The sequence below is a fragment of the Rhinolophus sinicus genome, chromosome 17, assembly GCF_057876585.1.
Source record: "Rhinolophus sinicus isolate RSI-liver-muscle chromosome 17, RSI-T2T, whole genome shotgun sequence".
In the NCBI taxonomy this organism is placed as follows: domain Eukaryota; kingdom Metazoa; phylum Chordata; class Mammalia; order Chiroptera; family Rhinolophidae; genus Rhinolophus; species Rhinolophus sinicus.
The window spans coordinates 75590419-75604446 of NC_142517.1; the positions used below are offsets into that span (position 1 = coordinate 75590419).

The 14028-nt window shown below is 32.1% G+C and overlaps 1 protein-coding gene across 9 annotated transcripts in view; it reads left to right on the plus strand.

Moving 5' to 3' along the window:
- Positions 1–14028, plus strand: part of CBLB (Cbl proto-oncogene B) — a 211509-nt gene that overhangs the window by 109292 nt on the left and 88189 nt on the right. For all 9 annotated transcript variants that reach the window (XM_019742950.3, XM_019742954.3, XM_074332483.2 and 6 more), the window contains 3 exons: positions 177–314; positions 3731–3818; positions 6526–6657. In XM_019742950.3, the coding sequence (XP_019598509.1) occupies positions 177–314; positions 3731–3818; positions 6526–6657 (358 nt within the window). The remainder of the gene's footprint in view (positions 1–176; positions 315–3730; positions 3819–6525; positions 6658–14028) is intronic.

Sequence of the window (14028 nt, forward strand, 5' to 3'; positions counted from 1 at the left end):
TACTTGACTTGGAGCTGATGGGTCCTGGAAAAACAAATGAAAGTTAAAGTTTAAAATAAACGAAAGTTAAAAAAAGCATATGTGGCCTATACTATTAAAAAAACAGGCTTAAGAAATTGTGTATTACTTATATATATTTTGAATGTGGTTAAACATAATTTTCTCATGTTTTACAGTTACATTTTCCGGTTAAGCTGCACTAGGTTGGGGCAGTGGGCCATCGGCTATGTGACGGGGGATGGAAATATCTTACAGACCATACCTCACAACAAGCCCTTGTTTCAAGCCCTGATTGACGGCAGCAGAGAAGGATTGTGAGTATGAGAAATGGGAGGCAGGGCGCTCAGAGTCACAAATGTGAAAAATACAGACCTCTTTGAGGTGGAGAAAATGGGTAGTGAGGCTGATGATGTGGTTGTTTGTTTTTTATTTCAAAACTAAGAAGTGGGGGCGCCCTAGTTTTTATTGTGCATCTCTTTAAAATAGTCATTTTAAGGTCACCTAATCATTTGAATGTAACTATGTTACAGAAAATGAAGTCCAACATCAAATGACGAGTTTATACCTTTAATAGGAAAAAATTAGAATTTAAAAGTTGTTTTGAAATAGATGTAAAACTGTGTGTGTGTGTGTATATACAGAGATAATTCTTTAAAAATTGACTCCTGTTGTCTCATGTAACCCTTAAATTGCTTTTACTTTTTATTTTGACTAGTAGTACTAGATTTTCTTTCTCTTTTATCTGTTCTCACTCGTTCTTTCTTTTTTCTTTATACCTCCATTTTTAAATTCACTTTAATAATAAATCCATATTCCTGAACTATATGTTAATAGCTAAATTCAGTTTATCTGAAGCTATTCTTTTTTAAAATTTAAAAATAAATTTTCCTTTGTTTCTTAGATTGTTGATGACTTCCCCCGCAAACGCACAAAGTTCAGACAATCTGATAGGTCCCTTCATAGCAAACATATCTCTAATTCATTTTAGTCATGTGCTGTTCTTTTTCCTTTTGTTGTATTTTCAGTGTCACTTCATCACGCTGACTTTTATTGCCCTTTGCTTTGCTGAGTAACTTGCTGCAGCATGGATTATAATAGTTTCCTAGCAGGAGAAAGTCGATCAGAGTCAGTGGAGAGCAAATGATTTAATTTATACCTTTTCAAAAGTAATTGCAAAAAAATAAAATATATAAAAAATATGGGATGGGATCTATCTGAAGAAAAAAGATGAATTTTTTAAAGTTGTGAGCTTTCTAAAAATAGTTCCATAGGTGGGGATGAGGGAGAAGGCAAGGGGATTAGAAAGCAGAGTCGGTAACCACAAGATTGCCACGGGGATATGAAAGACCGTTTGGGGAATATAATCAATAATGTTGTAAAGATTTTATAGGGTATCCAATGGACACTTGTCTTATTAAGGAGACCACTTCATGGACAGTGTAGGTGCCTGATAACTGTGCTCTAGCTGAATAATAATGAATGTCAACTATAATTTTATGTGTGTGTGTGTGTGTGTGTATATATATATATATATATGGTCACAGGATGTGGAGTACAGCATAGGGAATAGAGTCAGTGGAAATGTAACAGCTATGTACGATGTCAGAGGGGTAGTAAATTGGGGGAGGGGTTATTTTGTGAGGGGTATACATGTCTAACTTTTACTTTGTTTTGTACACCTGAAACTAATTAAAAAAAATAATAATTGTATTTCAAACTGTGGTACCAAGTGTGTACTTCTTTCTTCTCTTAATTATTATAAATTTGTTCTCAGTTATTTATACTTTCCCTCTGATGCAATAGAGATTCATAAGTGTAGCTTTTGATTCACTATGATTGCAGGATTTTTGTTTTTAAGAAAACGTGCTTTAATGTTTTAATTTGTAAATAGAGTTTATGAGCGGGCAAATTTGTAAATGGAGTAATTAGATAGCTTATTTATGTTGTTATAGTGCCTTCCATCTGTTTTTCCAAAAGTCAATCCAAAGTAACAAATTATGATTTGTAATCAGTATTCTAGCCTCTGAACTCCTACACAAATTAACTGTTAATATTTTCTCTCTCTCTCTCTCTCTCTCTCTCTCTGTCTCTCTCTCTGTCTCTCTCTCTGAGGGGTTTGGTGAGTTGAATTTGTGCTTCAGGGATAGATTACATTAAAATAGATCAGATTCAAATTTTAATCTGATTTTAACATAGATGAAACTTTTCATTTAGATTAAAATAGATATTAATTAGTTGGTTTTTTGTTGTTGTTGTTGTTGTTGTTGTTTAAGATCAGTAACAACCCGGGAAGGATGTCATCTAGTCCAGCTATTATTAGGATCAGGTGTTCTTTCCTGATAGTTAATCCAATATTGTTCGACATAGGTGATAAGAAAAGTTTACTTTGATAACCACCTAAGATTCTTCACTGGCGTTGAAAGGGCTTATCAGTAGCACCCTGAGTTGCGGAGGACAATAATCATTGAATTGCCCCTTATATATTAAATAGAGCCTTTAAAATTTTCCTCTACTTTATTGTCATATTTGTAATCTTTCATTTCTACATGTTTTTGAAGTGTGGTGAATAAAATGTTATATAATAATTTTAAAAATTGGCCATTTCAAGTTATAAAAAGAAAGTTACTTATCAGCTTTTGCTTACCACTTGTTTAATATTTGTAGACTTGTATCCCATAAGGGCATTCTAAATTTGTATCATATTCAGATGTAGTCAACTCCTTTTCCTAAATCTTAATAAAAAATTATTTTACTGATCTGTTACTACTATATGATAATTGTCTCTTTTAAGTTCATTTTTTTCTGGTTTTCCTGGGTAAATTTTAGCACTTACTAAAATATTTATAGATTCATTTGAGGATAAATCTTTTTTGTTACTTCACAGGATAGTTTTAATATAGTTTTTCCCTTTCAAATATTCACCACTGTAGTAGGATATTCTTAATTTTTCGTTCAAGCCACCTAGAGCAAAGATACTGAACAAAACCATAACTTAATGAATTGATGAAATTCGATGGTAATACGTATTACCATTTAAAAAAAATCTAACATAGGTTTACCAATACAGTAAACTTCATTTTAATGACTTTCTGAGTGAATAAAAACTGTTATAGCACAGCAAGATATCATTATTATTATAACGTTTAGTCTTATGTCAATTCTCTCTAATAATGGAGCCTTACGTTTATAAACCATTCTCTGTTTGTAGCTTGATATGAAGTGAATTAAACATGGAATTGTTAACATTTTCTAATTTCTTTAAACATTTTGTATATACATAAGTTTGTAGTATGTGTTGGATGAGTGGAAGGTGAGATGGAAAGAAAGAGTATGGGAAACTGGAGAAACAGGAACACCATAGAAGTGTTTAAATAACTTCTGTGGGAAAATTGTGGGCTTTAATTCCTTTTTTTCTTTCCTTGTGATATTAAGCATGGAGTAAAATGATGCATTTCACATTAACTGCCTCAGATAAGAGACATAATAGTTGCAAAAATATGTATATTCAACATATTTTGGAATAATACATGAGGGACCAGAAAAATAAATTGTGAACTTGCTTAGTGGCTGTAATGTTATAGAAACAGTGATAGACTACACTTTTGATATAAGTTACATAAAAAGGAGATATCAAAATGGGTGTTTGAATATAGGAGAATCTGATCAGATAACCTTAATTACAATCAACACTTGTATATTTATAATAATTAAGTTTGTGTTTATAATCCAGCTACCTTTATCCTGATGGGAGGAGTTATAATCCTGATTTAACTGGATTATGTGAACCTACACCCCATGATCATATAAAAGTTACACAGGTAAGAACAATTTGTGCAAACTTATTTATAATTAATTAGTATCTATAATGTCTTTGAAATAAATAAGATTCTCTACTTATACTAGAGCCACAATTATGTATAACTATTTAATGCAAAAGATACTTAAGGAATTCTAAAAGTGTTTGAAAGGAAAATACATTACTTTCTCTATTTTTTGGATTCAAATTTCTGTTGTTAATATTCTTGCTTCCAATATAATACTGGCACTTATGTGGGAATATAGATAAATCCATAGGTAGTAAGTAGATAAATGAGAGAGAGCCATAGGTTTAGAAAACTCCACAGCAGATTAGAATAATTATGAGCATTTCCTTTTAGAGTCGAATGAATAATTGAAGCCTAATGAAGATAATAACTATGTTCTTATAAAACCATTTTTGACAGTCTCGTAGATTATGAAGGGAATGTAATTTAGTAAAGCGTTTCTTGAGGGTGATGTTCCTTAATTATCAAAATCTAAATAAAAACATCTTTTGACTCTAGAAAATGTGTGTGTGTATGTGTGTGTGTGTGTGTGTGTGTGTGTGTGTGTATGTGTCTGTATAAAATCATTCGCACATACAAAGATCTGTACACCAGGTGTTCACTTTAGCATTTTTCATAAAAATGAAAAATTACAAAAATACCAAATATTCAATCATAGATTAAAAAAACCTGTTACACTCATACTGTATTATACTGTAAAGTCATTAATAGGCAGATGGTAGCTTTACATATTCACATGGGAATTTGTTATGTAAAATTGTTCCATATATGTGAAGCTCAATTATGTAACATTTCATTATGTAAAGTTAAATTATGTAAGTTCAATTTCTGTAAATAAACATGAAATTACCACATATGAACATATGAGTATAGTTTTACAAAAATAAAAATTAAAAAATATGAAAATGATAACAGTGTTTAACTGAGGAAGGTTCAGGGAATCATGGAGAGGATGAAAAGATCATTTTACATATAATGTAGTTTTAAGTTATGAACATATATTTTTATGTTTTGTATAATTAAAAATCTAATAAAAAACAGAAATTACAGGTTTTGGGGAAGACAATAAAAATTAATTTTATTTTTAATTCTTCAGATTTGAGCCCCAGTGGTCTTGGTGTTGTTATGTGAAACACACTTGTTAACATGTGTACAGTTCATGGGCAGTTTTTTAAATTCAATATATGATTTCCATTTTTTTAATTATATAGTGATTCTGTATTTTATAATATATGTAAAAGGACACTCATGAGAGAAAATGCTTCTTTATAAAGCTGTTGTTTAAAAATACCTATTCAGGAGTAGTGTCATCCCCTGAAATGACTCAAATATTTGACTAACTTACCCCTTCGGTTGTATTGAATTCTGCATCTAAGGTTTTAGCTTATTGTAATTTTTTACATAATTGCAAATTAGTTCTGTGGATGAGATGACCAACACAAATACTTACCTATTATTTTAGGGACTTCAGTGATTTATAATTTATTTTGCATTACTTTACATTTATTTCCTTTCCATCTTGATCCATTCCCTCCTGTCTTTTTCCTTAATATCTTTAAAAATTATTTATATAGTCACACATATATATACCATGGTAGACATAATTTACTCGTATATATAAGTGTGCGTGTGTGTTTGTTTTCTCAACCATGATTGTAAGATCTTTTAAATGGTTAGGAACTAAATATTGTCATTGTTTATCCTAACCAGTGCCATGTACATAGACACTTACTAGAATAGGACATTGCCTTACCTAAACAAATTTTATTTCTATAATTCGTTTTCTTTGTATCCCTATTAAATAACACTTTAAAAATTTTCTTTACATTCACCATATATTTGTATCTTCTTTGTGATAGATCTTTTCAGTATTTGAACACTGAGAATTTTACTATGCCGTAAGATTCTAAACTAGTAAATCAAGAGAATAGAGTTTTGATAAAACAATTTTGGATCGCTGAAGTGATTAAGATTGGGAAAAGAGTATGCAATTTAGAGATTTACTATAGAATTTGAGGAAAATTTGTAAACTTACTGAGCCTCAAATATATTTTTTTAATTCAATATATTTTATTATGCTGTGGAGATTATATGATATGATGCATATAATGGGCCATAGTACCTAGCTTTCAGGAAGGGGTTGGCAAATGTGCTGCTTTTTTTCCATTCTGAAATTTCTAAAGATATTTATTAAATATCTATTAGATAGATATCTAATAGATATTTAATAAATATCTTTAGAAATTTTATACACACACACATTTACAGCCAGAATTTTATACACACACACACACACACACACACACACACACACACACATTGCAATTTGACAGTAAAATTAGATGAGTATGTGGAATTTATAAAGAAAAGTAAGTTATTTAATGCCTCTTAAAACCATACGTTTTTGTCTTTTGAATCACTGTGACTACTGAAGCAAGTCCCTTTCTAAAAGAAAAGCACAAAACAGTAATTCCAAGTATTAAAAAAGCTTATACAATCACTGATTAAAGGTCAAATCTTTTAAAAAATGATTATGTAGACCAAATTGTGGTTGTCAATTTAAAACGTCTTAAATGGTAACAAAATCCTGATGGGATCAAGTTTGAGGAATTTGTTGTAAGTTATTATATTGGAGAAAATTCAGTATTAACAGTTCATGATAAAAATATATTAACATTGCCTCTTTTTTTCCAAATTCCAGGAACAATATGAATTATATTGTGAAATGGGCTCCACTTTTCAGCTCTGTAAAATTTGTGCTGAGAACGACAAAGATGTCAAGATTGAGCCCTGTGGTCATTTGATGTGCACCTCTTGCCTTACAGCATGGCAGGTATGCTCAAGGTTTAATTAGCAACATGGATTCCTTACATTCCCTATCAGTATTTCTCTTTTCAGTTTTCTTCATCTTAATGATTCAGGAAGTAATACTGATCAGTGCATTGTTTGAATGGTTGTTAAAAACAAAACAAAAAAAAACAAACAAAAAACACTCATGTGTTTGAGTTTCTTTTATTTATATAGTTTGATTTTTTTGCTATTTTATATTTTCATTCTTCTGCATGTAAAATGTTTATATTAGTCATAAGTAGTTCTATAACACTATTGATTTCAGAAAGTCACTTATACATATTACCAACGAACCATATTTACACAATTTATTTTAGATCAGATTCTATTTATTTTGAAGCAAAGTAAATCCTAGTAGATAAATCTTATGTTGATGTTTCAACCACCCCTCTTTTCCTGAGGAGGTGTGGCTCCTGTCTCACTTATGTCTACGATTGCTCTGTAAGCTAAAATAGGAGAATCAGACAGGAAAAGCCTCCCGAATACTTGTAGTTCCCACAGAAACAGGCATTACATTTTTCAATTTACAGAAGCAGAATTTAAGATAAACTGCCTTCCCCTCTGTAGACAGATGTTCAATAAATATAAATTGATTCAATGTTTTTAAATAAGACCTAGAGAATAACTGATTTCCCCAAGGGCATCCTTCTATTTCTTTACATGTAATAAAGGTTGAGATTTTAAAGTGGATCTTTGGACAGATTTCCAGTTTTGAGGTATTTGGAGAATTCCTAGAATATTTTGATCAAGCCAATTTTTTTAAACTGCTGTTTAACAGTCAATATTGAAGTGAATATTGTTGATGGTGTTTAGAAAGCCAATAAATTTTCTAGCCTTTTAAAAAAATTTGCAGTTGGGTGTATAATCAACAATCCTACCCTGTTCCTGAGTCCCTGATCTTCTCTCCAACCCAGAACCTGTGCTTGCTTGGATGGCCTTAGAGGGTCAGGGAGGGGGAGTGCGGCCTCCGAGGAGCGCTCATGTCTGTTGAGCTCATTACTTGGTAATAAAGTGTAATGATTTTCACAATCTTATAAAAAGGGCCTCCTTCTTCTTTTAGGGACATTTAAAAAGTGAAGAAAAAGAGGAATAGTTAAGAAATGATTTACAACTGATTTACGTTTTCAAAGCCGTTTCTGATCTCCCAACATCTTCGTTACCTCAGTAAAACTTGTTCACCTTTACCCCGCTGTCTTTCATTTGGTTTATATTTTACTTTAGGTTTTCTTTGATGTCCTTGCTGTAACTTCTGTTTATCCCTTCATGATGTTGGTGAATTTTGTGCTGTACAGGGAGGAGCTAGAGGAAGGGGGATACTCAGCGTGGCATCAGCAAACTCACTCTCAACTGCTAGGCAGTTGATTGCTATTAACAGTAATCGTTTTGCAGACTTAGCAATGCCTTTTGGTAGATGACTTTCAAGAAATTCAGTTATGCTGGTAGAAGGCAAAACTGTCTGGTAGCAAGTGTTTTTCCAGTGTGTCAATAGAAAGTGTTATGTGTTACTGACCGTGCAGGGCTGACTGGGATAAGACTACTTTAGGATGCTCTGCTTTACTCCATAACCATTCAATATTTCAGGGGAAGTATTAAACTGACAAAGAGGCCAATTGTGTTTGTCACCTCTTGGATGGACTTATGCCTTGAGAGTGGCAGTATGGTTCTCACAGGTACAAAGAAACTAATAGCTTTGTGTTTCTTCCTCAAGAAAACCAGAATTTTAGGCTGGTACAAACTCCCAGTGCTCTCTGCATGGCCTGTGTATTTCAGCATCTCCTCTTAGAGTCCCTGGTCTTGGAGTGCACACAGACATGCATATTGCAGAACTTGACGTCTTTAACTTGATACTTACCTTATATTTGGAAGTTAAGTGGGTTTAAAGTCAGAAGCTTCTATTAGTTTGGCAGAAGCCTTTGATTAGTAAAGATTATTGTATAAAATGTTATACAAAATAGCTGTTTACCTGTAGCCTAGGGTGAGTAAAAGAGTATGACAGAATATAAAACAAACAAAGATTTTATTTTACGATCTGTATACTCCTTGAAAGAAATAATATCTTTTAACATTTTAGGGTCAGTGCTATATATTTTATTTAGTAAGTTTGTGAACTATTTGCAGTTAGTATTTTATGTGCAGTAGACACGGAATACTTCCCGGTTGTCACGGCTATTAATCCTTTGCCTTTTACATCACCACAACTTTTCTCTCTATTACTGAGCATTCTCCAAATGATACTAGCAGTTCCTCTTGCTAGTAGTTAAATGTCAGTTCCTTGATTCAGTTCATGATTTTTTCATGTTGTTCTAATGGCCATAATGGTCTGATGGACATATAAATGAAGATATGTCCAATCATATTTATAAATTGTTAATATTTGCCATTTCTCCGTTTTAGTCAGAAGTACTTCTCAGTTTTACTTTTAGAAATTGAGGAAGTGTGTTAATCGCCAAGCACTGAAAACCGTCTTTGACTAAAATTTTAGGAGAACCTGTATAAGAAAGTAGTAATAAAGTAGTAGTTTACTAAGTAAAGGGGTAACAAAAAAGTAACAATTTCAAAAGTACTCAGAAAGTTGAAATAATAATCAAAATAAATCACTCTTGTTACTAGTCAGTAATGTTACTCTGATCATAGAATTTTGCTTATAGGTTAATGGAAAATATGCAAAGGCATTATTTAAGCATTATTTTAAAATTCTTCCCACACAATTAATAAACATTAATTTATTATAAATCCCTCATGATTAATAAATATTTTTGATACATTTTACAGTTTGATATATATTCCTGTAAGCTCTTACCTCACTGTATTTGTATTACAAATGTTTGCATATTTGCCTTTCTCCTCTTGAATCTGGATTGCTTTATCTGTTTTAGAATTCTTCTCCCCAAGTGTGCTGTCTATCTGTACATTGGTAGTTACTTAGTAAATATTTATGACTATATGCTATAGATAATGTAAAGCAATGAGATGAGGAAGATTAAGATTATAATAAATAAAAAGACTTCAGTATTATAGATCAATTGTGAAAAGCCTTTGTAATGTCTTAGTTGTGTCCATTTCTCTTCTGAGAAGTATCTGTGATCTTTTCAAAGGACTTTTATCATGCTCGAGATCTGAGAATAAATCGTAAGAATTTTAAACCTCAGATCCATTTGTTCCATTCAGAAGCTGCTGGGTGATTCCCTTCAACTTTTCAGTTTGATTTTTTTCTACTTATTTTTGAGCCATGTTATTTTACTTTTATTGCTTTCAATAATGCCAGCACTAACCTAGAGGCAGTAAGACTGAGTTTCTGTTTGTTGCTTTTTCACACCAGGAAACATGCATGGTGATCCCTGGTGCAAGTTTTGTCTGCCCTGAAGAAATTTGGTCTTAGGCCAAGGTTTGAGAATTACAAAGTGATATTCTATAGTCTCTGTATCTCTGTGGGATTTTAGTGGTTAAAGGAAGCTTCAACTTTTGAACCTTTCCATTTTTTTTTGTAGAACCTGAATATCTCTACATTTACATATGGATTTCACATGGTGGTGCTTCCTGCCAGCCAACTGATCTGCTTTGGCAGCTTTCATATTGTTGTATGAACAGCAGTGTTTGACAATCATTGAAACACATTATTGCAAAATCCCCCTGTTATTTAATAAAAATAAAAGTCATAAAGTTAATCCAGTTTAACCACAGTTGACAGACATTAGGTATGCTAAAAACCTTGTATCGTAGCCTCAATGAACAGCTCACTGGACTTGACCTAATTGATGGTGAATATGAGAACAAAAAGAACAAAATTACTGAACATTTCCATAATTTTACAACTCACAGATGTAATGGGAAATGTACGCTATTAAGTCTTTGGATATGACTGCAGGTTGTAGTATATGTTTCTTTCAAATTTCTCTTTATTCAAATTGGTACAGGGCTAGAGTCCGTATTTTCTGATTTTAAAGCCCATGGTTTTGTTTTATAAGCTTGTTTTTTCTATAGGAAGAAGTTATCAAACTTAATTATGCACAGGAATAATTTATTTTGCATCCCCTAAGTGGTTTGACAGAAACAGACATAGATTGTTTCATTCATCATTCTCCAAGATCTCAAATCCATTTATTCATTCACTCATTCCTTCATTCCTTAATTCATTCAATAGTCTTTAAGCCGCTTATGTATCCCAGGTTCTGTACTAATCTCTGATCTAAGAAGACCTACCCTCAAGAAGTTAAAACTAAATCAAAGTTTTATAAAGTATTCATAATTACTTGAACATCCTGTTATCCTTCAAATTTAATTATGGATTCGAGACTTTTTTTTGTTACTTTGGTTGGGTATGCTGATATGGAAAGGATTTTAAAGGCTTCATGTCTGCCAAGAAGCTCTGATAAATCAGTCTGAGTCCAATATGAAGTATTATACCCTGACCATAAAACATTATGCCAGTGTGAACTTTTAGCAAGCAATTCTTCACCCACTGTTCCTTCCGTTTGATGCCCTACCTTGGTTTAATTGAAATTCATTGGAGACTTCAATTTTGTGTAATTAACAGAAACCCTAAGAAATGCACTGTACCAGTGTCAGTTGTTATAGGCTGCAAATGGTTACTCTTTAATTGCTGTCATAATGGCCCATTAGTCATGCTTCCAAAGAGATGTTAGATACTTTTTTCTTCTTCTGAAACATCTCTGTTATTTAATAAATTGAATAAGCAAGCCAGAGTTTGCACAGAATACTAAATAAGTTGGCTCATCATCTCTCTAGAGGCATTTTTTGAAACAGTATCACTCTGGGTGTGGCATTTCTGTTGTACCCTTGGCAATAAAATTTGGAGTGTTTTCTTTCATGTCCACACTATTCCATGGATATTAACAAAATATTTTTTTTCTTCACACTGAATTCCTCCATTTCTTCCTTTTTGTAGTAGCATATTGCTTTGCAGGGTTATCACATAAGGTGTAAAGGAAGGAATTGTTTTCATTCTATGTGTCTTGTTTTGTTTTTCCTGGAATCTAGAAAATGGCTTCTGAGCTCATGAATAGCACAAATTCTAAACCATGTTCCTCAAATATTGCTTTCAAAATAAAAATGGATACATATAAATCAGTTGGATTGGCAGCCTTATTTTGAATTACTGCCAAGGACTTTAATTCGATTAAAAGTAAAAAAATGTGTAGTTCTCTAAGAGAGGGGAGAAGCCAGCACAATCACAGGTATGGCACTGAGAAATAATCTTCTACTGTATCTGTCTTCAAAAGCAACCAACCTTCAAATTTCTGGCCTCAAGAAAAAATTTGGAACCTTAGTACTACAAATAAGAAAATAATATTTGCCTTTAAGAATGTTATAAATTTGTCTTTGATTACACATTTTGTCTTTTTGTATAAATGTGCTAAATGTTGGAGCTCCTCTTTCACTTTGGGAGTCATGTAGGGGCTACTAGAGTTGTCCAAAAATATTATAGTGATGAACTGCAGTTCATGATCCTACAGATGACAGGAATGAAAAGGAGGAAACAGATAGGAAAAAATAAAATCTGGTAGACCCAGTGCTGGACTCTGAGTCTAGTGACAGCATTCTATAGACGCTCACTGTATAGTGATAGTGCCTGCACAACGGCAGATATCAGCACTTGGGAAACATTTGCAGTTGGCTCTGACAAGGGCCTGTAATAGGTGCTTTAAAAGTTGGCTCCATTAAATCAGACATCTTCAGAATGCAAGCTCTCATAAACTGCATTAAAGTTTTAACTTGGATTCTAGCAACAAATATTTAAAAAGAAAAGCTCTTAGTATGTAAAAAATATCTGAACAAGGATTATAATTACTAGGATAAGTTTTGCATCTTCCTGTTAAAAGATGAAACTTTTCAATTAGAGCAAACAGAATATTCATTGATTATGTAGCTTCTTTAATTTGAATCTTGCAACTTGAACAAAACACTTAATTTTTTTCCCCGTTTTTGAATGATCTGTAGTAGGCCTCTATTTTTAAACTTTATTTTGATTTAACCTAAGTTATGAATCTGAGATTGCGGAATTACTACATTCTGATATACTAGTGTAGTATAGTAATAGTGTAGTGGTGAAAAGATTAGGTTCTTAAAACAGACCTCCTGGATGTAATTTCTTACTCAGTACCACTTAGCTGTGTGACCTCCATCAAATTATTTAAACTCTTAATTTTTCTCATTGGAAAAATGTGGACGATAATTGTACCTACCTCATAGGTTTAAATGAGTTAATATAGGGATGTTGCTTACAACAGTGCCTGGAATTTTAGTTGTAATTGTTCCTAATGTAGTAAATAATTGTAGTGGGAAGACAACTCATATTTCTGGTTATTTTTAACTTAGATACAATAATAATTCTGCAGTTTTTTATTGTAATAATTTCATGGAAAACTTATGGATATGTTATTTTTTTTCATATGCTATGTTTCCTCAATTACCTTATTTCTTTGTTCTTGAGTCTATTTTTATAGTAATTATACCAATTGGAATTTGCTTAGCACTTTGGAAATCTTTGTATTAATTTATCTCCCTTTGTCTTTAAGGTGTCCCTTTAAATGTACATTCTTTAATTGTACCCTACAAATAAGATGAAATTGCTTATCCAGTGTCACATAGCTGTAATTAATTGGTGAATGTGGGATCCCAAACCAAGTGTCTTGATTCAGAATGTCTGTACTCCTTTTCTGATTCACTGTTTTCATGGGCCTTCCAAAGTAAAACTAGAAGTTCTAAGTCTAGATTCACCAATGTCTTCTCCCTTGTCTATCATAAAACAGCACCACAACCAAAGATGTCTTCCACAGGGGGTAATTAGTCTAAGATTACTACTATCCTCATTCATTCTTTCATTTATTCTTTTAACAAGAAGTTATTGAGTTTCTGTGGGGAATATTAATGTCTGAAAAGGACCCAGTTTACTCTCAGTATGTATATATATGTATGTATTCAGTTATTTGTTTATTTACATTTGTTTCTTTTTTTTATGTTAACTTCAAATCTGCATGAACTATAGCAAGGTAATATAAATTAGAAGTTACAGGATAAAAAGAAGTTAGACATGGAAAACACACATGCACAGTAAAAATATAAAATGCACTCTTAGATGAGACTCATAAGTTCTATGCTTTCTCTCAGACCTCCATGTATATTGTATATATGGGAAGGCATGAAATGATTGATGTTAAAGTACAAATAAATTATGCTACGTATAATGTTTATCTTTAAAAAAATTAAAAGAAGAGATAATATCTGAACAATATTTAAACAGAAAGAAATGTAAGGTAAATTGTATATACGACAATGGTATAATGATACTGGTGATATTAGGATTTTTACATCGGGTGTTACTGAGGAATGATGC